Raw genomic sequence first — 26,588 nt, forward strand, 5'->3', positions numbered from 1 at the left:
CGTTGTCGGAGTCAGGACATGGTCTAGCCACAGGAACCCAACCAGAAATGGTAGATAGACCAATATATGGGGACATTCTCTGTGCCCTGAGAAACAATTTAGTCAAAACCCTTTTTCAAGAAGTGAAAAAGGTGCATTGAGCAGAAGCATTTCAACTCGGCCATAGGTAAGAATATGCTAAGCAACTGAAAATCAGTTAATTTTGCAGTAAGCCTACAGCATACTTAGCAGCCCAACCTACAGTATTTTCTAGATTAATAAAATATGATAGCAATCAGAAAGGAAAACTGAAACTCCTTAAAACAGCTTTTACATTGTGCAATATAAGGAGAGCACAAATAAAATTGATAGGCCTGCTTGGGGACTATCAGTCAATTTACACAATTGGCCTAACACATTCCTAAACCTGAGCTTTACACCAAAAGATTCGCTGAATCTTTATGAAGAGAAAGCACTTCAGAATAACAATTAAATCAATTGACTTGGAAAAAAAAAAAATAAAAAAAATGAGCCAAAACAGCCTAGACTGGTGTCTGAGCCCTCCTCCTCTCTGCTTTAAGCAGCTTGCTCATGAAAGATATTTCCCACAGGAATTAAGTTTTGTTGTGCTCTCAGCTTGATAGAGCTACCACTACTCCTTGAAATACATGATTGATTCTTTACACAACTGTTAAGTGCCTTCACTTTCCTTGGACTGATGCCTGTGGGAGGAAGGGAGTATTTTGCCATGGAGAGCTGATTGCCTGTTTGATTCTAGTGGCTTACAGACAATAGCACTGAGGATTCATCTGTTTCTCCTGTTCTTGGGAACCTGGAGAGGCTTTTCTTTCTATTTTTTTGTAATTCACTTGGTTTATGTAGTTCAGCTGGGGGCTCTGCAAATGTGATTGTCATCAGGCAACTGATGTGGCTACCAGTGAGATGCCAGCACCTCCAAACCTGACCTCCTGCTTTGTGCTCAGAGCCCCTTTGCTCCTCCCACCCTCACCAAGGATGGATATGGGCTGCAGCTTCCTCCCTGCTCCTACTGATTCCTCCTCCTGGCTGCGTGTTTGCTTCCACAGCTGTGGCTTTGTGAGCTCAGGCTTTCACATTCAGCTTCTGCTGGGTTTCTAATAGTTGATCTGTTATCAGTCAGCTTCTTCAGCCATCCCACCAGATGCCTGGTACAGCACCGAAGCACACGGCAAAGCAAAGTCCACCTTATCTCCATTTAAGCTCACAGTTTTCTCTCTCCATCTCTGACCATAGCAGCAGCCTGGGCTACTGCATTGGATGACTGTTCAACAAAAATGTACCAGCTCGGTTGCCTGCTGTTCCTGGTATCCCTCTGTGACAAAGGAGGAAAGTTCCCAGCAACCAGCTCAGCTACACTCCTCTTCAGCCCTCTCAGTTCAAGAGGCTGAAGTTGGGGGGCTTAGTCTGACATTCCCCAGGTTGAGATGTACACTCCGACCGTTCCTCTTGTGAAATGTCAAAGGGTCTTGTTTGTGAGCTTTCTATAGAACCATGGAATCATTTTGGCTGGAAAAGACCTTCCAGATCATCAAGCCCAACTTAGCACACTGCCATGTCTACTACTAAACCATGTCCCTTTGCACGTTATTTTGTGCAGCCATTCCTGATGTCTGCATTTATACCCGTCTCACTTGTTTATTTTCCTCTGCCTAATGTAGAGGTTAGAAACAGATTAAGACTGGTTTCAGCCATGCAAGATAGTTTTATGATTAATGACCACTTGGAATTTTTAATTTATCTCCTATACAACCTTATACTTAGCATGAAAAATAGTTGTTGACCAGAGTAATAATTAGTTCTCACTGAGATCCTAAACTCAACTAATACATTTTATGCCTTCTACCATCTCTTCTTTTAGGCACTAGCTGTTAAAGGAATTGATTCAATGTCACTTAGTTCATTGGAAATGTCACCTTTAGCATCCAAAAATGCCAAGGAAAGAAGAAACAGGCGAAAGAAAAAGAAATCTTTGGGGGCAGAAGAGTATGGAGAAGACCAAAGGAATCCCAACTGTGACTACGACGACGCCCAGAGGAGGATGGTAAGCAACGGTCTGACACATCTCTTATCTCACACTGCACTTTGCCTAGGATAGGCCAGGCTCTGAATAGGAAATTAAAGCTGAAACTTCCAGCTTTAAAGAATAATCAGATATTTAATATCATGACTGATCTGCAGACAGTCTGTGTGAGAATGGTGGAAGGAAACATATTAGAACTTTATTTTCAAAATGAATTAAAAATGCCCATTAAGCATTCTTACAAATCTACTTTTTCCCCAATTTTGTAACCTTTTTTTTTCTTTTTTTTTTGCTTCAAGATTACCCACAGTTTGGTTTATTTTCTTATTTTAATTTCATTCATCTGATTATATCTATCCTATCCCTACTAGCAATAAAAAAAGAAAAATTCTTAGAAGAAACCTACAAAGCTTAAAAAGAAAAAGGAGGAGGAAAAAAAAAAAAAAGGAAACTTGTCTCTGAGGGCTTTTTAAATGCTACACAAAGACGTTATTAACATTTTTATATTCCTTTGCTAGTTGCCTTCAAGTCAAAACTTTGTGGCACTTGTTTCTACTTTCTATTGCAGGGTGAAAAAAAGAGTGAGACTGTTGTTAAATAGGGTTTTACATAAATGTTCCTGACATGCATGAATACGAATCTGCACATGCTGTAGTTATCAAATAATCATAAATAGCTTCAGATAATTTGTCTTCACTTAACTGAGGGCAAAGTTTAAATCAGTTTATTTTGTGTTTTTGAATTGCCATGTAATGGGCTAAGTCTTTTAATATTTTGCTGTCAGTGAATTTAGGGGTATTTGGCAGCCATAAAAAGCTCATAGAAAACAAGTAAGTGATGTAAGTAAATGTGACCAATTAATGACTCCCCAGCTTACAAAATTTACACAGAGCTGGATTTCTGTAAATTATATGCATTTTTAGTCTTATATTTTTTGTTGTTGTCTCATTGGTGAAGTGGGTCGTGCTACAAATTACACCTTTGTTAAAGTTAGACATGCTCTTTAGCTTCATTCTGGATGAGTTTCAAGACACCATGTACCAGAATGACCATGGGTTGGAGCTGTGCATTGCCACTTTGTTTCTTGTTTCTTAATATTTCTTGTTTTCACTTTTTGCCCCTGCATGAGAAACATGGGAGACACATTTCAAAGCTTATAGTAAATCTCTGCAAGTCTGTGTCTGGCATGGTTGGAAAGAGTAAGGCTGAGTCATCATTCAGATGCAATCTGAGCAGCTGGAAGTGTGTTGTCATCAGAAATCAGTCCTAATGGCTGTGCCATGGAAACCCAGGCATGAATTTTTGACCAGTTAAAATTTGGTAGCAATCCAAATGGGTTGTTTTCAGTTAGAAGGGGCCTGGGTTTTGTACTCTTCCTTGTACCAGTGTCACAAAATAGCATCATTACATAACTCAGGGGTGTGAGCTACAGTGCAAAATGAAATCAGGCTTCATTTCGTTTGTCTGGTTTGTGAATGCTGTGGAGATCTGAAATATATACTTGGCTTCACATGTGCTTTGCTCATGAGAAAGTTCTGAAGAAGCTGAAAATTCTGTACAGGTCATAAAATCAAAAGTATGTTCTGCCTAAATGCTCTTATTCCAATAATTTCCTCTCTGGATATGAGGGAAGGGGAAAGACTTGAATTCCTTATGCATTTTCTGAACATCCTTTTCACTCTGCCAGGGTTTAGGTGTGTTTAGTGCTTGGCCACCTCTTGCTGATGCTCTGTCAGAGTCACACTCTCACTAGCTGGCATCAGAGTGGATTGTCAAAGCTGATATTTGAGTCTGAAAGAATCTGCTGGTTACTGAGGTTACCTCAGTGCATTGAGATAATAATTCTACAACCTAATAAACCATATCCCTCTTCTTGCTCTTGTTTTTTTATTGTTTGGTGTTTTTTTTCCTTCATCACCTTCTTCCGTCGTATTCTTCTTCTTCTTCTTCCCTCTTCTTCTTCCCTCTTCTTCTCATTTTCCCTGCAGTTCATTTCCTGCCCTATTTTTTTATCTCTTCTTCTCCCACTGCAACGTTCCTTCCCTAGCTGTTATGAAGATGTGTGATAACATGATGAACTGGAGCTGGATCCCCTTCCCTGCTCCCGTCTTCCATTCCTTGTGACGCCTTCCCAGGTCCATTGGCACTTATCAGCTGGGGAGGGAGTAGAAGCAAAGGGAGTATCATGCTACAAGGCAAATGCCACCTTGATCCTTCCTATTTCAGTACATCTTTAACTGTCAAGTATTAGACAAATGCCTAATGTCTAGGAACAACTATTCAGCCTCTTAACTTTGTGAAGGTTGAATACGTGTGATTAAGTCTTTACCTGAAGCACTGAGTTTAAAATGGAACTTACTGCTCTCCCCAGACCTTCCTCGCTCCTGAAAACATGTTGCAAAATGTTGTTTCTCTTTCCCCTTTTTCCTTTCTGGGGGTTTCTAGACTCTCCTTGGCATTAGTTATGGTCCCAGTGCAAACTTGGTGAAGCGCAGAACCAGCCACGGGAGCATATTCAGTTTCCGACTCCGTGGCAGAGACACTGGCTCCGAAACAGATTTTGCCGATGATGAGATCAGCACCGCTGGGGAAAATGAAAGCCACCGGGGCTCTCTCTTAATTCCAAGATCTGGGAGGCGTCTGAGCGTGCAAAGTCAAGTGAGCCATAGTTCTCACCCTACTGCTCCCAACTACACCCAGACGGGCAAAAGGAACAGCTCGGTGGATTGCAATGGTGTGGTTTCCCTGATAGGAGGAGGCACCGGGGCACTCCACCCAGACCCTACTTCTCCTGCAGGGTTACTGCTCCCCCCAGTTATTATGGAAAAACCTGGGACAGGCGACCTGGTGAGTATTTTATAACTTTTGTATGTGATTCACACTCTTATTTCCTTCTAAATGTTCTTGGAGTTTGCTGTAATTTATTCACACCACATGCTGTCTGCAGTGAGAAACCCAGAGCCACTATTCGAGTCAGGCGGGGAAGCCAACAGGCTGACTCACAGAGCAACGTGTGTGTAGTGCCACAAAAGAGATGGTCCTGATTTCTGGTGAGACTTACTCTTCAGAGCTGGCTGGAGGCAAATCACTAAATCTTGGATTTGATAGGAATTTTCTTTTCTTGTAGGGACATTTTTTTAAATTTGTTTCTTTTGATGTCTGAAGATCTGACATTGTCCAGTGGATAGAAAATGGTTCAGTGTCAGACTTATCATCTTGAGACTGCATTTTCTCCCACTGGTTGCTAACTGCTTGCATCTGACCTCTGGTCTTCCATATAGCTACTTGTGAAAGCCTGTCCTTACAGTCCAAAGGTAGTTCCCAGAAAGGTTTAGCATCCACTTCAGTTGACTCCCAGGAAAGATGAGCAGATGATCAACAGACTTCAAGTTTTTGCAGATTTTCCAGATCTTTGTTGCAAAGGACCACTGCTGCAAAATATTAATAAAGTAGTACATGAAACTATTAGGACTGATACCATTAGGATCCAAGTATGAATTCACTTGGAAAACCATGAGATGGTTATTTGGAAATAGGTGCTAAAAAGGGAGGGAAATTTGGACAGATTGCCAGTTGGATGTGGTAGGAATTTATCTTTTTAATAGAGATAATTTATATTGGAGCTCATCACTCTCAACAGCCTTTAAAGCAATGGAGGTCTAGTCACTACGGTCAGTGTGGGCAGGACTTGTTTCATCTTATGGGTCAGAATAGTCTCTCTCCCTCAAAGTGCCTCTTTCTATTCACTTTAACCATATAAGGGGAGCCCAAGGTGGATAAGCCTGTATGGCACATCTAAAGTCAGTGAGATTAAGCTCACTCAGAGTTACAAGGTGCCAAAACCAGGTTACATTGGTGGGGAAATAAGCAAATGTGATTCTAACATGTATTAGGCAAGATATTTCCTGAAGAGAAAGGTGAGTGAGATGGATCCCAGCTGTGGTGTCAGATTATCAGTAAATTGAGAAGTAGCTTTTCTCTCCAGAGCCAGGCAGCTTCTTCCCTTTCAAGCTTTGGATTCAATTTTTTTCCTCACCTATCTGGGCGTTCCTTGTAGTCCTGCAAATAGACTCTCACACCATACACAAAAGGAGGGGCCGTGCTGTGCGTGGGAAGCTGGGTGGTGTGAGAATTATCTGCTTTGTTGACAGTTTTGAGGCTGTTGCTGCTTTTTCAGATGTTCACACCTTCATTCATTTAGGACTTCGGTACTCCCATATTTACTCTCAGCAGACAAGGAAAAAGCTGTGCATTAAAAGGACTGTGGAAGGAAGAGTTTGTGTATCTGTTTAAAAAAATAATCTGAACCGAAGTAGAAAGGGTTTAATAGATGTGCAGGGAATGTCCCCCTTTTTCTCTGTAAGGAAAGCAGCTCTGCAGACTGCTGAGGCTCTTTTCATTTGTCAGCTTCCTGCCTTTAGGAAAAAAATGGATATTGAAAGATAGATAACCTGGGTGGGTGAGCTCACTTGGCAGTTCCCTGGTCATCTAGGAAATAACACCCAGGCACTACAGTAACAGAAGCTCATTCAGTGATGCAATGTGAAGGATGTTGTGTCTTCTGCAGAACAAGTTTGGTATCTAATCTATCCAGAAGATGTTAGCAGGAGTAAAAAGCTAATTGGCAGGCAGCCCATTGCCATACGGATGTATTTGCTGCAGGGACCACAAGCACTGGGCACAAACATGCAGCCTCAGCTGTGGAGATACAGGCAAAAGGAAATAGTAAATCCAACACCTCTGTCTGCTTGGAGATAAATTAACACGCTTCTGTGCTTTCTGTTTGATGGTTTTTACCTTTTTCTTGTTAAAATTTGAAGTTGAGTTTGTTCTTTGTTAGCAGCTCTGGCTTCTTCTTATAATCCTGATCCTTTTTGGGGGTAGCCAAAAGAAAGATGTTGCAGAGTGAAGTTGAAGTTCCCTCATTAACCTCACTGACTCTGCTGTTGTTACTTATTTATTTTGTATGAGTGTAAGTACATGATGACCCTCTTATGCTATCTGCTGTATCTTCCCTGAACAAGAAATAAAGGGCCAGTCCATGAAAAGGCATCGCTGTAATAGGTGTTAAGCCTTGAACTGCAGCTTCTTGAGATGTGGCTTTACTGGTTGAAAAGTGACATCTGAGGTGATGCAGCTGGCAAAACACATTTTACAGCACTAGACTTTGAAGATTCATTTGTTTAAGATCCTTTCTGATGCTCAGTAGTATCAGATGATTATAACACATGCCTGTCTGATTGGTGCTGCCTGGGGAGACTGCTAAATTCTGGTTTGGGAAAAGCTTGGAAAAGCACTTCTGGTTTAAAAGACAGAGTAAACGTCAAACAAGATCTGACCAACTACGGTTTTGAATTTCCAACCTCCAGCCCACAGAGTACCCATAGTTTCAGCAAATTATTTCAAGTTGGGCCCTCCTAAGGTTTCTCAGGGAAAGCACAGAAGTCACAAGACACTCTTGACAATTTTAGCCTTATCAGTTTTAGCAACATTCCGCCTGAAGATTTTGCCCCAGGCAAAGTAGTTTGGAGTACAGTGAACAACTTTCATGCCTTTGTGTTGTTGCAACTGCTATCCTGCTATTCCCTGTCCCAGCCAAAGGCTGTTTGCCCACAGGAATGGCTGTGGGTGGCAGCTGAGCTGACATGAAGGCATCTGTGCAGCTTGTGCCCTGTCCCATGAGGCTGCTGCTGATTATCCCACTATTGAAGCTGGTGGCTCAGATGGATGTTCTCAGACACGTGGCTGCAGAAGAGCATGTAAGCTAAAAGATCCTCAGAGGGCCCTGTCTGCTTGGCACAGATGAATGTGAATGTATTTCCAGGAGAAAGCAAGTGTGTTTAAACTTTCCATCCCCTCCCTCTAATCCCTAAATACAGCTAGTGAAACAGGAGAGATTGCAAATAAACTCAATAGCTGGTGCTTAGGTCCATCAATTTTGTCAGCTGGGCTAGTCTGACTGGTCAGCAGGCTTGCTGGCCATGGACAGCACAGCATGGTCCATGCAGAATGCCATCTGTCCATTCAGTCTTCTGCATCAAAGCAGTCCCACCGGATCTCTTCAGGGATCCTATGTGTCTCTGCACACTTTGCTACACCTGTTGATGTTCCCATGCCACTTAGGAGTGGAAGTCACATTGCTGGGAAACTGTCCTTGGCAGCAGAGAGGGTTCCATTGCATATGAAGAGCAAAGCACTGAAATATGAAAGTAGGATCTGCAAACATTCTCCAGAGCGGCTCCAGGTTCAGCACCTGGATGGGAAGATCAGAGGCATTCAAGTCCCATGGGTGCAGGGAGCTTGTCCCAGGAAACCCACAGTAAGTCCTAGCCCCTCTCTGCTGTATCCTGCAGAGGACTGAATCAGGGCTACTCTTGTTCTGCTCACTTTCTTCAAACGGAGCAGCTGCCCATTTAATCAGATTTACCACAGTGTAAAAAGATACAAGAAGGACCTGGTGACTATGCTTTAAGTCTTTTTTTTATTTTTTTTTTTATTATTTTTTTTTATTTTTTTGTTCTGTTGCTTGACCTTAGACTGAGCAGTTTAAAAAATTGTATGTTTTTATGCTCCTGCTGATACCTGGGCTTGGAGTTTGGGCTTTTGCCTTTTTATGGAGAAAGTCTATGCATTATGTAAGTAACATCAAACTAAAGTTTCTGTGCATTCTTGTAGTATTTAGTTGTATCTACATATTGCTTTATTGTGTCTTGGTGTTTCTCAGTTATTTAAGAGGCTAGAATAACATCTTCCTTCACAAAATATTGACCTGTTTGAACAGAATTGGATTAAGTTATTGAGCTTTTATTTGTAGCTCGATTTATCCATGGGATCTGAAGAGAAATGAGCAAGATGTCAACTGTGGTTGTTGAAAATTACTTCAGGGTTAATAAATCCATATGATGGCATCCCCTCTCACCTCCTAGCCAAATGGAGCCCTTCCTGTAACTTTACAAGGATATACCTGGGGTTTTTTGGTTAAGCCTGACATGTCAATTATTTTGGAGATTAGAAGTGGTAGAGACATGGAACTGAGGAGGTGGTTGCTGGCAAATGGGCAGCTGACTGTTACCTGCTGGTCTGCATTGCTTTCTTCTCACTCTCTCACCAGAGCTGCCCACCAGCCCAGCAGTGGATCAAGGCCACCCGTGAGATGGCTTTGGGCTGAGCAGTGAAGTGCAGGTTGGAGCTACCTGAGCTCTCCCTCTTGCACATGCAACCTTTCCTGAATTTCCTCTTAGTTGATTTCTAGCTTGACAGGAGTGAAAACTACTGGGGAGTGACCTCTTAAGAGTGACCAGACTGCTTATCAAGGTGCCAAACTAAGGATTTAGAATCTTATTTTTGGTTAAACTTCTTTATTTTAGAATAATAAGAATAACAACAACAATAATAATGATAATAAAGACCTAGGCTATTTTTTCTTGCTAAGCATAATACTGTTTTGCTGATGACATTGGTTTGAGGTTTTCTTGTTGATCCTAAAACTGCCCCAAGGTAAAATTTCTTTTTTCCCCTCCTTGCTTTGCCACAGGGCTGGTGAAAAGGCAAAGTGTCAGCAGTTCCCATGTTCAGAAAAAGGTCAACAAAATAAGGCATCAAAAAATCGCTGCCAATAAGACATGTGGATAAAAGCTAGCAAGTCTTCTGCTGCTGTCAAAGAATTGTCACCGTGGCTCTGGTTTCTGCTCATTTCTAACTTTCCTTTAGCACATTCTAGGCATAAATAATTCAGATTTGCCACAAATATTGTAAGCTGTTTCAGTTTACAGTGCATCTCTTTAAATAATCAAGTATCCACAAAATTAAATGGCTTCTTTGTAATGCTGTGTGCTATTATGGTCACCTCCAATCTCATTAAATGTTTGTGTTAGTGCCTTAGTGGGTCCATTGTTCATGGCGTGGCCTGTTCACCTCTTCTTATGCTTGAAAAGATTTTTACTGTACAAGGAAAATTAAACCTGTCCCAGTTCCCAGCTGTGGTCTCTAAAACGCTGTGAGATATCAGCCCATCTTCACATAACAGTTTTGACATAACTCAGAACTGTAGGTACTCAGAAGAAGATAACTCTGAAAGGTGGTGCATCCTCATTTACATGTAAATTGCTGGATAGTACGTTTGTCCCTATAAAATTTAGCTAATCCAAAGGAGCAACATTTCCAGTCAAGCATGGAGCAACACAAATAATCTTGTCCTGCTGGAGGTGTGTGTGTTTAATTCCTCTGTGATTTCTCATCTGGATCCTAAGGAGAGTCCTTGCAAAAGTAGTAGGGACTGTTGTTATTTTTCTTTCTATAGACCTGTAAGTCTGATGAAGGACTGTTCCTGTGTACATTCTCTCTGTAATTATAATAGCCTTTATGCTGCCTGTTTTGTCCAGTTCCTGGAACTGCTTCCTATCTCAGAGTGCAAAAACTGCCCGTTCCTTTTGTGACTAATAGCTACCCCTGCTCTAAAATAAATAATAATAAAATCCCTCACATACCTATTCTTTACCAAGAAGAAAAACTCATAAACTTCTCTAAGTAACTTCAATAGCAATTTTAAGCAATTCACCTGGATGATAACTTTATTTCCTGGAAAAAGTATTTTATAGTGAATTGCCAGCTGACTATGTGATAGATGTACTGCTCTGTTGGTAAAGAGGCCAGGTCCTTCTCTGAGAGCACAGGAGCATTCCTTACACCCATTGCCTGCCAGACACTGTCTCCTGGTTCTGGGGATGAACCCCTAATGTGGGCAGTAGGCATAGGTCTCTGCTCTCCAGGAGGGGCACATGCAGCTGGGTGAGTGGGTGGGCAGCAGTAAATGGCAGCAGCCCACCTTTTCAGAGATGAAGGAAGGAAGGAGCCATGCACATCTCCTTAAGAAATACCCCTTTGCAGGCAGAGGATGGCAGGCTGCTAAAAGTGTCCTTGACTCCAGCAGGACACCTGAAGTCTTGGGGACTGATCTGGAGCCCCCAGCATAAGGACATGGAGCTCATGGAGAAAGTCCAAAGGAGGGACACTAAGATGATCCAAAGGCTGGAGCACCTCTTCTATGAGGACAGGCTGAGAGAGTTGAGTCTTCTCAGCCTGGAGAGAAGCAGGCTCTGGGGAAAATTCATAGTGGCCTTCCTGTGCCTGAAGGGCTCCAGGAAAGCTGGGGAGGGGCTTTTTACAAGAGCTTGTAGTGAGAGGACAAGGAGGAATAGATTAAAACTGGAAGAGGGGGAATTTAGGTTAGACATTAAGAGGAAATTCCTTAGTGTGAAGGTGGTGAGACACTGGAACAGGTTGTCCAGAGAAGCTGTGGATGTCCAAGGCCAGGTTGGATGGGGCTTGGAGCAACCTGGTCTAGTGGAAGGTGTCTCTGCCCATGCAGGGGAGTTGGAACTGGGTGATCTTGAAGGTCCCTTCCAACTCAAATTTTTCTGTGATTCTGTGATGACTCTCATGACACAGGTGGCAGGATCAAGGATGCAGGGCTGAGAAAAAAAAAATAGAGTGACCTAAAAAACTTGTTGGTTTGGGAATATCACACCAAACCCTGGGAAATAAAATCAGTTCCCTGCTGTTTGTTGTTGTTTTCTTTTATGAAGGATAAGCCAAACCTGTTTAACTTGGACTTTTCACTTACCCTGGTTTAGCTGAATCAAAAATTAGAAAGAATGAATCTCTGAATGTGTTTATTCAAGTTTTTACAGTTGAATTCTGCAGTGAATTCTCTCTGCACCTGTGAATAAAAGATGGCTTTCAGATATAGGCTACAAGCCCATAACTTCTGCAAACACTTCTGTGGGTATAATAGGAAGATAATATCTTTCTTGACAGTCAGACAACTGGTACTTCTGGGGATGAGATGGTCTAAAGATATTCTGCTGGTATGTCCTAAGCTTTGAGTCAGATGTAATGGGAAGATTGTACAGTTTAAAAAGTGTAAGATGATCCAGAGGAATTTGAAATTTGAGGTTTTCTTATGGTTCATTCTACAGATAGAGGGAACTGGAAGGGCTGGGCTTTTATTTGGCCTTTTAAAATCTTTTTCTTTTCTTTCACTTTTTTTGAGTATTTTTTATTTTATTTTGTTTTATACTTAGAAGTTTGTTTTCCTCATGGTTTTTTTTTAATCTTGCCTAGTGATATCTTTTCAATCCCATGTATTTGTTATGTACTCCCAACCTGTGCAAATGGTTATGCAATATTGTGGATGTTTTCTTCATTAATAAAACATATCTTGTTTCTTGGTTTTTTATTGGACGTTTTTGAAGTGAAGGGAATCAAGTGAATTAATGCACCTGAAATACTGCTGATGGTTTCCCCAGCTCCTAAGCCAAGGGAAGAGGGTTTTCTTGTTAATTCTTGTGCACAAGTAGGAGCATCTTTGAATAAATTCTGATTACACCTCTCCTTTGGAGATGGCTGCATCAGTAACTCAATGGACAGTGAGACAATTGTTTTAACATAAGAGGACATTAAAAACAAACAAACAAACAGAACCAACAAACCTATTTTGAAGCATTACTGCTTTCCTGGCTTAGCTAATATTTTAAGTGCCTTCTTTAAAAGTCCTTGCCCTTCTCTGGTCATGTAGTGATTGGTATAAATTTTTAACTGCAGTACTTTGAAGTGACCTTGGACCAGTATCCTGACTATTCTTTTCAGTGTCAACCAGTGGCAAGTGGCTTTGTCTTTTGCAACCACCTGACTAGGGGATGTCCTCTGCCCTGAAGAAGTCACACTCCAGAAAGACAGCTTGTAGAGCTGCTTTTTTTTTTTTTTCCTTCTACCATTCTCATGGAATTGCCTTTCTTCAAGAGCAGTTTTGATAGAGAAATAGAGAAGAGGAGGGATCCTGAGTCCCTCTGGGTGCATGTCCAGGCACAGAGAGCAGAGCTGTGGAGCTACTGCCCGTGGCTCATCTTGCTTGGCGTCCTGGATGCTTCCTGGGGTGGTTAGGGCCATTCCAGAAGCAAGTGATGGGAGAACCAGAAGACTAAATCCAATTCCTATAGCTCATTGGACTGTGAAGAAGCAACAGCAGCTACTCTGACATCTGAATAAAACAGGTTTTCCTCTTCTTAAGAATCTCTTCCCTCATATTTTCTTGAGCTATATTGCAAGAGCCATCAGGACCCATCTATCTACGGTGCACCTCTCTTGCTTACCTGGTATCTCAGACATCACAGCATGTGTGCTTGGAGGAGCAGGACAGGGGTTGGTAAAACATTTATTCTCGGAGACTGAGTGTCTGGACCAGGAGGTCTGCAACAGAGAATGGCACTGAATCTGGCTTTCCCAGATCCTTACACCTCAACCACCACCTTTCCTTCTGCCTGTGGGACAGCTGGAGGAGTAAATCAAGCAGGATTTTTCTCTGTATGAAGTGGGAGCTAATAATAATAGAAATCTTAACATCTTACTCCTGTGAGCTGACAGCATAAAGTATTTAATACAATGTGTGTCTGCAGCTATACTGTGTTTCTGGCTGACTTCAGAAAACCAAGCCTTCAAAAAGCATACAACTAATTTAAAATAAAACATAAAATAAAGACATTTTGGGAGTTCTGTTTTTCTGGTATTTGATTTCTTTGGTGGTTTGGGTTTTTTTTTTTAAGCTTTTGCTTGAGAATCATAAGAACCAGATAGTTTGGGTTATTTTATTTTTTTCCCTGAGAAAAAAGAAGCTGAGATTCTCCCCTAATTATGGAGCTTTAGAATCTGTGACACCAAAGATCACCAGAATGACAGTATGTTCCTGAGATCTGGCAGAGTTTCAGAACAATAAAAAAAAAAAACATGTGTTGAGGAGTCAGTTTGCTTGGTATGAAATCAGAGGCCTGTAATGAAGCTGAAACCCACACCCCTTTTTCCTCTCCTAGCAGTATAATTAAACAGTTAACACATTTCAGAAATAATGGAATAATTAATGTAATTGAGCAGGGCTTCTTTCACAAGCAGAGTGTGGTAAAAAAGCACTGGTGTTCCTCTGGCATCAGAATTTCCACCTGAATCTTTCACCTGTTTGCACGATGGTAAATGGCAGGGCAAAGTGTCCAAAACTGCTCCAAGTGCCATTTGAAAAGCAGTACCTTGTCAGCATGTGCCTGGTGGGAAATCAGTGAGCTTTGGACTTCTCAGGTGGGAAAACCAATGCTTAGGCAATTTTGAAAATGCTACCTCCTATCTGCCTTGGTTTTGTGCTGCTGACCCAATGTGTTCATTTTCACAGACCTCTCCCTCAGATGAGACAAGCAAGAAGCAGCTTTTGATGCCCCACCGCCCCTCCGTGGACCACTCAGATGAACCCCTCCAGAGGCAAAGGACAGTGAGTGCTGTCAGCATCATCACCAGTGCCCTGGAAGGTAAGACACATCTTGAGTTCCCCAACTCCAAGCCATGTGCATGTTGATTGGCAGGAACAAAGTGATGCAAACAACCCTAATATTGTTCTTCTGCAAGAAGGTGTTGCAGGTAGTTATTGCAACCCCTACAATAGAGAGGGAGATGTAACAGAAGGCAGTGTAGTCACTCTCTTCCCATGGACTTGTAAAAATCCTGGCAAAATGCTGGCCATCAGATTCAGATCTGGTAACAATTTGGGACTCCTCAGCATTTGATTTCCCAGAATCAGAGAATCATTCTAGTTGGAAAAGACCATTAAGATAATGGAGTCCCATGATCTAACTACGCCATAACCTAACTACACCAACCGTTAACCTAACTCTACCAAGTCCAAAGCTTAAACCATGTTCCTAAGCACCACATCCCTACGTCTCTTAAACACCTCCAGGGATGGTGATTCAGCCATCTCCCTGAGCAGCCTATTCCAGTGCTTAATTACCCTTTCAGTGAAGGATTTTTTTCTAATATCTAATTTAAACCTAAAATAATACCTATCTAATTTAAACCTCCCCTGGCACAACCTGAGCCCATTTCCTCTTGTTCTGTCGCTTGTTACCTGGGAGAAGAGACCAACCCCCACCTTGCTACAACCTCCTTTCAGGTAGTTGTATACAGAGAGCTATCAGGTCTCCTGTCAGCCTCCTTTTCTCCAGGCTAAACAACCCCAGTTCCTCAAGACACTCCTCACAGGGCTAGGGCTCCAGACCCTTCACCACCTTTGTTGCCTTTCTCTGGACTCACTCCAGCACCTCAATGTCTTTCTTGTAGCGGAGGCGCAAAACTGAACACAGTACTTGAGGTGGGGCCTCACCAGTGCTCACCACGGGGGCATTTACACAGGTCTAGCCAAGATGCAGGGTAAGGGAGCACCAGACTGGCTAATTGTACATACATTTATATCTTGTCTCTTTGGAGCCGTTGTGAAGCCTGGTGTGTTCAGTCACCAGCTACATGCAGAACTTCCAAGTACTGGAGGAGAAAAGTCTTCTCCTTGCAGAGCAGCTACTGGGACGTAACAGTGGGTTTTGGAATCCCACCGTGAAATTTAGGAAGCTCAAAGGACCTGATTGTCCAAATTTCTCATCACATTTTTCCATTCCTCATTAGGCTTCTCATTAGGTACAAGGTTTTCTTTCCCTCTTTCCACACACAGGAACTTTGCATTTCCCTTTCACACATCTACTGATGGCAAGACAACAACTTGTAGCAAGATGTGGCATTTCGAGGCTTTTTACATGCAGCATGAAAGGGCTTCTTACTGTTCCTCATCACCTACATTGTAAACTGAGACAAGATAGGAGGTAGCAACTGAGAGTAGAGAAAAATGTCTGTTGAGATGGCAGCATGGAGCAAGGGAAATGTTGGGTGTTCCTGCAGACTTATTATCTGTGTTGCTGATGAGTAGGAAGGCAAGGAAAGACAGAGGGATTTGTCTGATGCTTCACAGAAAGGGACTGGACCTTCCTCTTTAGAGACACATTCTGGTGTGTAACCACAAAGTCCTTCTTCTCCCTCAGCTTTGTACCATCCCCTGTGGTTATATTCAGCAGTATTCTGGCCAGAACAGAATATATATATATATATATATATATATGCCTGTAATGAAGCTGAAACCCACACCCCTTTTTCCTCTCCTAGCAGTATAATTAAACAGTTAACACATTTCAGAAATAATGGAATAATTAATGTAATTGAGCAGGGCTTCTTTCACAAGCAGAGTGTGGTAAAAAAGCACTGGTGTTCCTCTGGCATCAGAATTTCCACCTGAATCTTTCACCTGTTTGCACGATGGTAAATGGCAGGGCAAAGTGTCCAAAACTGCTCCAAGTGCCATTTGAAAAGCAGTACCTTGTCAGCATGTGCCTGGTGGGAAATCAGTGAGCTTTGGACTTCTCAGGTGGGAAAACCAATGCTTAGGCAATTTTGAAAATGCTACCTCCTATCTGCCTTGGTTTTGTGCTGCTGACCCAATGTGTTCATTTTCACAGACCTCTCCCTCAGATGAGACAAGCAAGAAGCAGCTTTTGATGCCCCACCGCCCCTCCGTGGACCACTCAGATGAACCCCTCCAGAGGCAAAGGACAGTGAGTGCTGTCAGCATCATCACCAGTGCCCTGGAAGGTAAGACACATCTTGAGTTCCCCAACTCCAAGCCATGTGCATGTTGATTGGCAGGAACAAAGTGATGCAAACAACCCTAATATTGTTCTTCTGCAAGAAGGTGTTGCAGGTAGTTATTGCAACCCCTACAATAGAGAGGGAGATGTAACAGAAGGCAGTGTAGTCACTCTCTTCCCATGGACTTGTAAAAATCCTGGCAAAATGCTGGCCATCAGATTCAGATCTGGTAACAATTTGGGACTCCTCAGCATTTGATTTCCCAGAATCAGAGAATCATTCTTGTTGGAAAAGACCATTAAGACATTAAGATAATGGAGTCCCATGATCTAACTACGCCATAACCTAACTACACCAACCGTTAACCTAACTCTACCAAGTCCAAAGCTTAAACCATGTTCCTAAGCACCACATCCCTACGTCTCTTAAACACCTCCAGGGATGGTGATTCAGCCATCTCCCTGAGCAGCCTATTCCAGTGCTTAATTACCCTTTCAGTGAAGGATTTTTTTCTAATATCTAATTTAAACCTAAAATAATACCTATCTAATTTAAACCTCCCCTGGCACAACCTGAGCCCATTTCCTCTTGTTCTGTCGCTTGTTACCTGGGAGAAGAGACCAACCCCCACCTTGCTACAACCTCCTTTCAGGTAGTTGTATACAGAGAGCTATCAGGTCTCCTGTCAGCCTCCTTTTCTCCAGGCTAAACAACCCCAGTTCCTCAAGACACTCCTCACAGGGCTAGGGCTCCAGACCCTTCACCACCTTTGTTGCCTTTCTCTGGACTCACTCCAGCACCTCAATGTCTTTCTTGTAGCGGAGGCGCAAAACTGAACACAGTACTTGAGGTGGGGCCTCACCAGTGCTCACCACGGGGGCATTTACACAGGTCTAGCCAAGATGCAGGGTAAGGGAGCACCAGACTGGCTAATTGTACATACATTTATATCTTGTCTCTTTGGAGCCGTTGTGAAGCCTGGTGTGTTCAGTCACCAGCTACATGCAGAACTTCCAAGTACTGGAGGAGAAAAGTCTTCTCCTTGCAGAGCAGCTACTGGGACGTAACAGTGGGTTTTGGAATCCCACCGTGAAATTTAGGAAGCTCAAAGGACCTGATTGTCCAAATTTCTCATCACATTTTTCCATTCCTCATTAGGCTTCTCATTAGGTACAAGGTTTTCTTTCCCTCTTTCCACACACAGGAACTTTGCATTTCCCTTTCACACATCTACTGATGGCAAGACAACAACTTGTAGCAAGATGTGGCATTTCGAGGCTTTTTACATGCAGCATGAAAGGGCTTCTTACTGTTCCTCATCACCTACATTGTAAACTGAGACAAGATAGGAGGTAGCAACTGAGAGTAGAGAAAAATGTCTGTTGAGATGGCAGCATGGAGCAAGGGAAATGTTGGGTGTTCCTGCAGACTTATTATCTGTGTTGCTGATGAGTAGGAAGGCAAGGAAAGACAGAGGGATTTGTCTGATGCCTCACAGAAAGGGACTGGACCTTCCTCTTTAGAGACACATTCTGGTGTGTAACCACAAAGTCCTTCTTCTCCCTCAGCTTTGTACCATCCCCTGTGGTTATATTCAGCAGTATTCTGGCCAGAACAGAATATATATATATATATATATATATATATATATATATATGCTTAAATAAATTAAGTGCTACAGTCTTATTAGATAACTAGTAACTTCTGTGTATCCCAGTGCTTAGTGTAGTCTGCAATGGTTTTATTTGTTTTCTCTGGGGTTTTAGCAATTAGCTTTGTGTTTTATTTGCTTCTTTGTAATGTGTTAAGAATGCCTAAAAGGCCTGACCTGAGCTTCTTATTTATTTAATGGTACTGTCTGCTACTTTTTACCACAGAAACAGAGACCATCAAGTCTGTGGTAACTCAGAGGATGTACATTTTTTGCCTTATATAGAAGAAAGTTCTTTCAATCCTTAGAAAAGATTTTCTAACTGTCAGAGTTTAATTAGTCATTGAAACTGAATACTTGTTAATAACAAGAGGTTTATCAAGTCAGAATAAAATGTATCACAGGCTTTAACTATAATAATAGCTGCATGATTTGTGAAGCAACTATGTGAAGCAACCAGACCAGAAATTCCTTCTCCTTTAGTTACCTGGTTTCTGCTGTCAACTCTTGGATAGTCATCAACTAATTGTTTTCCCAGACATCTGAAAGTCTTGCAGTCAAGAAAGGATCTAGTTGGGTTGTTTGTCTGCAGTTTTTTCATTTAAAAATAAGAGGAAAAATACCTCCAAACACTAACATTGACTGTGTTTTTCTGACATTTTTATAAAACAATATCAAGTGGCATAAAAACCAGTTGAATCTCATTTTACTTTCCCTTGTGCAAATGTCTTTAAAAACTTTTTAATCTCTTGTGATTTAAAAGCATTTTAGTGCAACCTGGATGTAAAGGAGCCTCAGAGAAAAGAGTGACATACCTGATGTGTGTCCATCACAAAGGTCTCCAAATTAATAATAATGGAATAAACAGGGTTGGTTAGAAGTGATTATGAGGAGGATGAATATAGACAGATGTAGTCTTCTGGATTTACCCAGAAAATTAAGTCCCTAAGGAAGTAGCTGCCCCAAACTCCTTATTACTTTGAGGTGAGTTTCCATAAAGGTACAAAATCAGGATTTTACATTGAAATTGGTTGGGGCGTGGATATTTCTCACTTCATTTTAAGCACTTCTCTGGAAACTTGCTGTGTGGAGGCTGGAAAGACATACTTATCTCCTGGCAGCAAGTTGGTTTCCCAGAGATCTCAGAGCAGTGTAGGTGTTTGTGCAAGACATGTGCATGGAGAACTCCATCCTAGGTTTTGAAAGCTTACTAGAAAACACCTCATACTGCAGTTTTGTTGTCCAATGAAGGAAAATTCACAGAGAATGCATCCTGGCTTGAGAGAGGAGGCTGTTTATAAACTGATTGAAATAACAGCCTTGGCTGAAGCTTTCCTGTTATCAGTACAGGTTCTAATTATATAGACTAAAACTGTTATACAGCATTCCATGCCCATAAAGGAATCAGAAAAGGAAAGCATTAAGCAATTCCAGTAATCATTGTCATTCATCCATTAACTGTCTTTTTTGGCTTTCTTTTTTCAGCATTTAACACAAATTATACTTAGGAAGCTATTTCAGTTCTTTTGTGCTCAAATAAAATGAACATACAAAAGTTGTATTTTAGGTAATATTTTAAAAGCACCTTTAAAAACTATAGTGGAGCTTCAGTAACATTTTCAAACTGACTTATGCTTTCCTCTGGTTTTGTATGTGGACCTTTCAGAAGAAATCAAATGCTTAATGCCTTTTTGGATTGCACATCAAGACCAAAACTCTATTGATAACCAGGGATACTCTGGCTCTCAAGTGCTTACGTCAGCTCTAAATATTGGATTTAGGTTCTTTCATCTCTTAACCACTTTAAAAGGTATTACTGAAGGTAGTTCTAAAATGGGATCTGAGCATGAAAAAAAATCTAAATTAAACAAAGGTAGTGTATTCTTACCCATTTGAGCTTGTCAAAGTGAAAAACAGAGCAAAAATCCAAGCCTATGTATAATACTGGAATTTACATATTTAGTGTGATTCTCCCTTTTTGCTTGTGACACTGTTAAAAGGTTTTTACTTTCAGAACAGGCTGCTAAGTGCAGGTCAACTCACAAAAACCCAGATGTGCATAATTTGCTAGCCTGTTAAGACAGAAGTATTTTTATCCTAAAAATAATGTTTGGGGCAATTCAGGGGTCTTCCTCTATTTTATGAGTCATTTTAAGTGTTCTCTTGTCATATAACTCAGTGTGAATTGACTGTTACTTTACTGCTTGTGACTTAGAGCTCGAGGAATCACACCAGAAATGTCCTTCCTGCTGGAACCATTTTGCTGTTAAATTTCTCATTTGGGATTGCTGCCCACTTTGGCTTTTAATCAAGAAATTTGTCAAGTTTGTGGTAATGGACCCATTTACTGACCTCACCATCACCCTTTGCATTGTGCTGAACACGCTCTTCATGGCCTTGGAGCATTACAAGATGACTAAGGAGTTTGACCACATGCTTTACATAGGCAATTTGGTAAGTGAATATGAGCTTGAAGTGCTACCTGCTGAGTTTATTTCCTGCTTTTTAAAGTCTTAGCTTACTAAGACCACATTTTGATATGCTGTCAGCATCGGTCTCCCTATGACATGTCAAAAGAGTCCACAGAGTCATCTCTTTCTGGGGATGAAGAAAAATTTATGAAGGACAAGTATCTATTTTTATTAAACTAACATGTTTCAATGGTATTAGTAAACATTAAAGCCATGTTTCTGGGCTGTTCCTGGTAGGTATTTAGTTTATATCTGTTTAAGGAAATGAGATGAGAGAAAGACTGATGAAGTTTATTTGAGATTTCTGGTAAAACTATGATAAGGCAGTAATATTGGAGACTAATAGTGACTTCTATGTTAAATAAACCTACAGAAAAAGGACAAGGCAAGATCTTGGAGGGAAACAGAGTGGTGTTCAAGCATATCTAGATATGTATGTGGGAAGGTGCCTATGGTATATTTCTTATATGTCCTTCTGTGTCCTGTTGTGCCTCCCTGCCTTGTCCAGCCACGTGTGCTGAGTCCCATGAAAATCCTGGGGCAGAAGGGACATGGAGCAAAGCATGGCTGGTGCTTCCAGGGGAAACTCTTAATGTGCAAGCTGGAGCAGCCAGGGAGACAGCTGCAAAGTGAGCAGGGACCACACTGCTCCAAGGAAAAGCAGAGGGACTGCAGAAAAGTCTTTCCAGAGGCGATGCAGTGCAATTTCTTAACCCAGGGGACCACTAAAATTCTGCAGTAGCTACGAACCAGAAGCTTTTTCTTTAATCAGCTTTCTCTGAGTTTATGTTTTAAAGTCATCATGTTTTACTACTTTAAAACTTAATATTTAAAAACCTTTTAATTCTGGATGTGTCTTTATTGGGGAAGGCAATCTAGCTATGGCATGGCAGAATTGCTCCTAAAATCTAGTGGCAAAAGCAGAGATATCCCATAGGACCATAAGTAAGTCTGGAACACCCTGGAACATGGATGCTGCTAAGTTTGTATTTGAGAAGCTCGCAGCTGAGATGAAAAAAAGCCCTTTATTTCTATGAAAAATAAAGGCTACATTATCTCAAAGTGGGATTCAGTTTACTTAACTTTAGGTATTTACAGTGTTAGGAAACTCTGTTGGACCTGGCTGCCTTTAAAGTCTAAGGCTGCCTTTAAAGCCTAAGGAGAGTAATCGACAATTTAAGGCACAATTAATGTGATGTTCTCAAGTTTCTCACTTTTTAATAAGGTGAACTATGGCCTGGAGGCCAGTGACTATGAGGGGAATATGCAGAGGCACTACAGATGTAGTGTCTGCCTTTAGTGACAAGCAGGCTGAGGTGGATGATAGCAATAATCAGACTTTTTGTATCAGTCCTAGCATATGTGGAACATTACTTACGGATTTTCTTCTTCATCCTGGTTCTTGTTATTCTTAGCTCTGGGCCTCTTTGGGCAGGCTGATGTCCTTTTCCTAGGCTGTGGGACCAGTCTGTAGTTTTTCAGTTGTTGTGTCTTGGCAAATCTCTTTGTGCTGTTGCACTCGGTGAAAATCTGCTTGATCTCTCTTGTTTCCAGCCCACACTCTTGCCTTCTGTGGAAAGCAGTAGATAAGAGTAGCTCAGAAAGTCATGTCACAGGACTGCATTTAGCTCCACTTCACAGCCTTGTTGTTGCTCAATGATTTGTGGCCTTCTAATGTGACTTAAAAAAACTCATTTGGACTCAGCATGTAGCAGAGCAGGTGGCAATGCTGCTGCTTCCCCCTCTGGCACTTGGGATAGTAAATGTGTCTGCTCCTTGCTCTGCTTTTGGCAGATCAGCTTCTCCCTTTGCAGACCACAGGCAGTGAAACCTTAGCCTTTGGCATTCCTCCTGCCAACACCTGCTGACCTGCTGGGGCTGAGTGGGGCAGGGGGAGGAATTGCAAAGAAAATTTTGGAAAATAAAAAATAAAATAAATAAATAAGTAATGACTTCATTGGGAGTTTCTCAGCACTGCTACTGCACAGAGCTATTTCTCCTCTTTGTGCTAAAGTAAAAGAAGCAAACCAGCCTGTTAATATTTTTTGAAACAGTTTGATATCATGGGCCTCCCCTTCCCCTGAGATCCCAGGGTGGGTTGGTGAGAGGCCAGACAGTCTCAGCTTCTCCTCTCCAGCTTTACGAAACTCCTGTGTAACTGGATTGATTGTGAGTAGAGCAGGTCAGAGGAAGGTAATTCCATTTTGCAGAGGGTTTTGCAAAGTCATTTGTAATGAAAATTGACTTCTTTTTTTTTTTTTTTTTTTTTCCCTTGTTGCAATCCCCTATGAAAGGGAAGGGAGTCCCAGCTCCAGGGCAGGCTGCCAGGTGGCTGCATCTCCTAAGCTGCAGACTGCCAGACCCCTCCTCTGCCCCCACACTGGCTGGCACCTTCCCATTGCATTTAACCCTCTAGGAGTGATGATACTAACATGACATGGGGAGAATATTAAAAAAAGGCAGATCTTTGGCATTTTTTTCCTCCAAAGAAATGCCTCTGGGATAAATGAAAGAATAAAAGGGGAATATGGATATACTTTCTCCAAGAGTGATTCTTCGTCTGCTGCCAATCATTGAGACCTCCCTATCTGATTGTTCCTCTCCTTTACACAGCACCTGTTACCTTCAGGCTCCTTTAGTTCATCACTTACAGTAATCAGCATTTTCAAATGTGATCAGAAGGACAGCCAAGCACATGTACATCATTACATGGTTCATCTGCCTGTGCAGTGCCACCACTTACGAAACAGGCAGGTAGAGCAAGATTCTCCCATATTTATTTTTTTTCCCCTTTAGGAATTGAGATACTGTTGTGCAATACTAGAGCTCAAATATCTGAAATTATAAATAAAATATTTTTTAAAGACAAAGTCCTCCAAATCAGCAGCTTCAGATTCATTACCAGTGGGATGTTAAGTTACTTGCTTCCTCTCCAGACTTTATTATATTGAGTATCCAGCCTCTTCAACAAGCACAGTTGCCATGTAACAGGTGCCATTTGAAATTCGTAGCTGGTACACACACATGATTCCTGATGCCTTTAGGAAGGCTCAGACATTTTGCTATCTCACTGTGACATTTCCTTCTCAGAAGGCTATTGATTAAAATGATTCAGGCAAAGAAAGCCATCCTCCTGAGTCATTTCTCAGCAAGGTGGTTGCATAATGTACACAGCGTGGTATTGTGGTTTTTAAGGCAGTCCCCTGGATACAGTTCCACAGACATCCAGTTTTGTCTTGTTCTTAGTCTTAAGGGAATTTGGAGCATTCTGGTGGGAATTTACGGTATCTCTGACCACCATGACTCAGAAATTGTTGGCTGGTTAGAAATAAGAGACAGGTGATGTTGTTGGGTTCTTGGTACGAGGCGGTGATGGGATGAGAGCCCAAATTGTTGCAGTCCAAGGTATTATTTTCCTGATGAGAAAAAGAATGTATTTTACATAAGAAATTGTGTAAAATGGCCTCTTGGAATAATTCATTCCTGAAGCACGACAGAGTAAAGCCAAGCCCTCCTCAAGTGCAGGCTTTCTTTAGTATCTTAATAATATAATCTTAACTTTGCCCTTCCATAGCTTAATGGGTTTTTCATCTTTATTGATCAAAGTTGATCAGTTTTGCTGGGATACTGCCCTGAATATTCAGCTTATTGGAAGGAAAACATTTCCCCGTGACTGTATGTTACTCATAGGTGAGCTCTGGATTCTATTTTGACCTACACAGTGCACTGATGTTTATTGTTTCAAGGAAAAACATGTCCTTTAATATACATATACAAAGATTTTTTCAGAACACAAAGCTCTGGGCACCTTGTACTGGAACTTGGAATGAAAACAAAACAGTATATTGAGAATTTATGTCCTCATTTTGTCATTTTAAGCTGACTGTAGCCTTGTGTTGTGCATTTAAACTGGTACTTAAGGAGGGCATAGGAAAGGACAAGATCTGATGCTCTGAGATACTTTACAAGAATGTGTGCAAACTGAATATGCTGTCAGTAGCTTTCCCTTACCCTTTCCCTCTGCCTGATAGGTAATACTTATATGTTGTTTTAAAGAAAAATGTTCCAATTAGAAGTTCTACCATAAGACATTTGAACTGGGTCATAAATAAGCTGTGTTCACAAGATGCTGTGAAAAGAAAATTGCTGTGACTATTTGTAAAAAAAAAACAAACAACACCCAACAACCTAGGACTCAAATGAGAGTTTCTAATCACCTTGACTGCCAGCGGTAACCTCAGAATGACTGGAGGCTTGTGTTGCCCTGGTATTAAGAATAACAAACCAAAAAGGGATAATACAGCAGGTACACTACAACCCAAATACCCTTTTAACACTCCCACTCCATTCATTCGTGTTTCTCCACCAAATTGAACAGATTTAACCTTTTAAAAAGGCACCTTTACACTTTCTGATTTTACCACTGAGATTATTGAGATGCTGGAAGGAGATGAAAATGTATGTTCCCTTCCAGAGCTGGAACTCAGATGTCATTGTAAGTTTACAGCAGTATTAAAAATTGTTGTGAGGAGACTAGACAAAGTTGTAATAGTGGAAAAGAATAAGCCATGCAGTATTTCCTTGTAAAATATTTTTTGGCTTTACACTGTGTTCACTTGTATCAATGGGAAGTCTGCAAACAAGGAGGTGTGCTTATAAGGTTACTTTGACTTCATCTTTTCTTTCTACAGGTCTTCACTGGGATTTTTACAGCAGAAATGATCTTCAAAATTATTGCCCTGGACCCCTACTACTATTTTCAACAGGGCTGGAATATTTTTGACAGCATAATTGTTATACTAAGCTTGATGGAGCTAGGCTTGTCCAGCATGGGAAACCTGTCTGTTCTACGCTCCTTTCGACTGGTAATGTTCTTATTCTGTTCTTATCCCTCTTCTTTTATTACATGTAAAGTCTGTCAGGGATGCAACATATATTTTTAAAAATTAATCTGCCAATAAAGACATGAATTGCTGCAAACTGGTGAACAGTACATGATCTTAATTATAGGTTGTGGGATAAAGGGAACTGTTCCACATTTACATCAAAGTAAATGAGAACATAATTTGATTCCTTCTAGTCATACCAGGTACTTGTAATGCATATAAAATATTTGATTTCCAATTTGTAATAAAAATCTGCCATTTCATACCTGTTCACCTGTTAGCATAGTCAGCAGATACTTGATAGCCCAAGAAATGCAAGAGCCAGTAACTTGTTGTTTTAGAAGTTGTTATTCCTAAATTATGTTGAAAACATGCCACCACTCTTTTAAATGTTGTCAAAAGAAAATGGCTTTGAATTATTCTCAGACTGATATTTTTTTTCTGAATCTGATCAGCATGACATAGCATCTGTCTTTCACAGGAACTCCTTAGCTGTCAGCTCCTTTGTTATGCATGGGATAGTGAGATTCTATTAATGAGAGACTGTCAATATATTGGAACAGAAATGTAGTTTCCTTGCCAGCCTGACATTTGTGTTGCACTTGTTGTACCAGGATGTCCATGTTAACCATTCTGGCCATGATATGGCTTCATAACTTGGAAAAACCAGGAAAATAGGCCCTTAGGTTTAGCTAAAGAGTCTTTTTTTTTTTTTCACTTCCACACCCCCTCACCCCCTAAATTCCCTGTGCTGCTTAAAAACCCAAATTTTTCACTGCTGCAGTTAGGTCCTGAGCGTTTTCCATCAGTTCTTGAGCAATCCCCTTTCACAAGGGCTGAAATTAAACCTTCAGTTGAAAACACAGCACAAGGGTTAGGAACCATTTACATCCTTAAAATAGGTCTGAAGTGGGATGTGGGTTGTGCATAGTCTGCATGATCCTCAGCACAGAGGTGATTTTCACCCTGGGAGCTAACAACTAATAGCATCTGGTTGAGGCTTGCTCTGAAACACAGGAATTGCTTCTCTCTTTGTG

The 26,588-nt window shown here is 41.3% G+C and overlaps 1 protein-coding gene across 1 annotated transcript in view; it reads left to right on the forward strand.

Annotated features, from left to right (window-relative positions):
- The window catches only part of LOC104396177 (sodium channel protein type 5 subunit alpha-like), a 184,085-nt gene that overhangs the window by 59,441 nt on the left and 98,056 nt on the right, over positions 1 to 26,588 (forward strand). Inside the window, exons 10-14 of the mRNA XM_010005994.1 lie at positions 1,877 to 2,059; positions 4,484 to 4,885; positions 14,253 to 14,385; positions 20,410 to 20,648; positions 25,357 to 25,530. Coding sequence (XP_010004296.1) covers positions 1,877 to 2,059; positions 4,484 to 4,885; positions 14,253 to 14,385; positions 20,410 to 20,648; positions 25,357 to 25,530 — 1,131 coding nt within the window. The remainder of the gene's footprint in view (positions 1 to 1,876; positions 2,060 to 4,483; positions 4,886 to 14,252; positions 14,386 to 20,409; positions 20,649 to 25,356; positions 25,531 to 26,588) is intronic.

Source organism: Chaetura pelagica, unplaced genomic scaffold (assembly GCF_000747805.2).
Source record: "Chaetura pelagica isolate M959 unplaced genomic scaffold, ChaPel_1.0 scaffold199, whole genome shotgun sequence".
In the NCBI taxonomy this organism is placed as follows: domain Eukaryota; kingdom Metazoa; phylum Chordata; class Aves; order Apodiformes; family Apodidae; genus Chaetura; species Chaetura pelagica.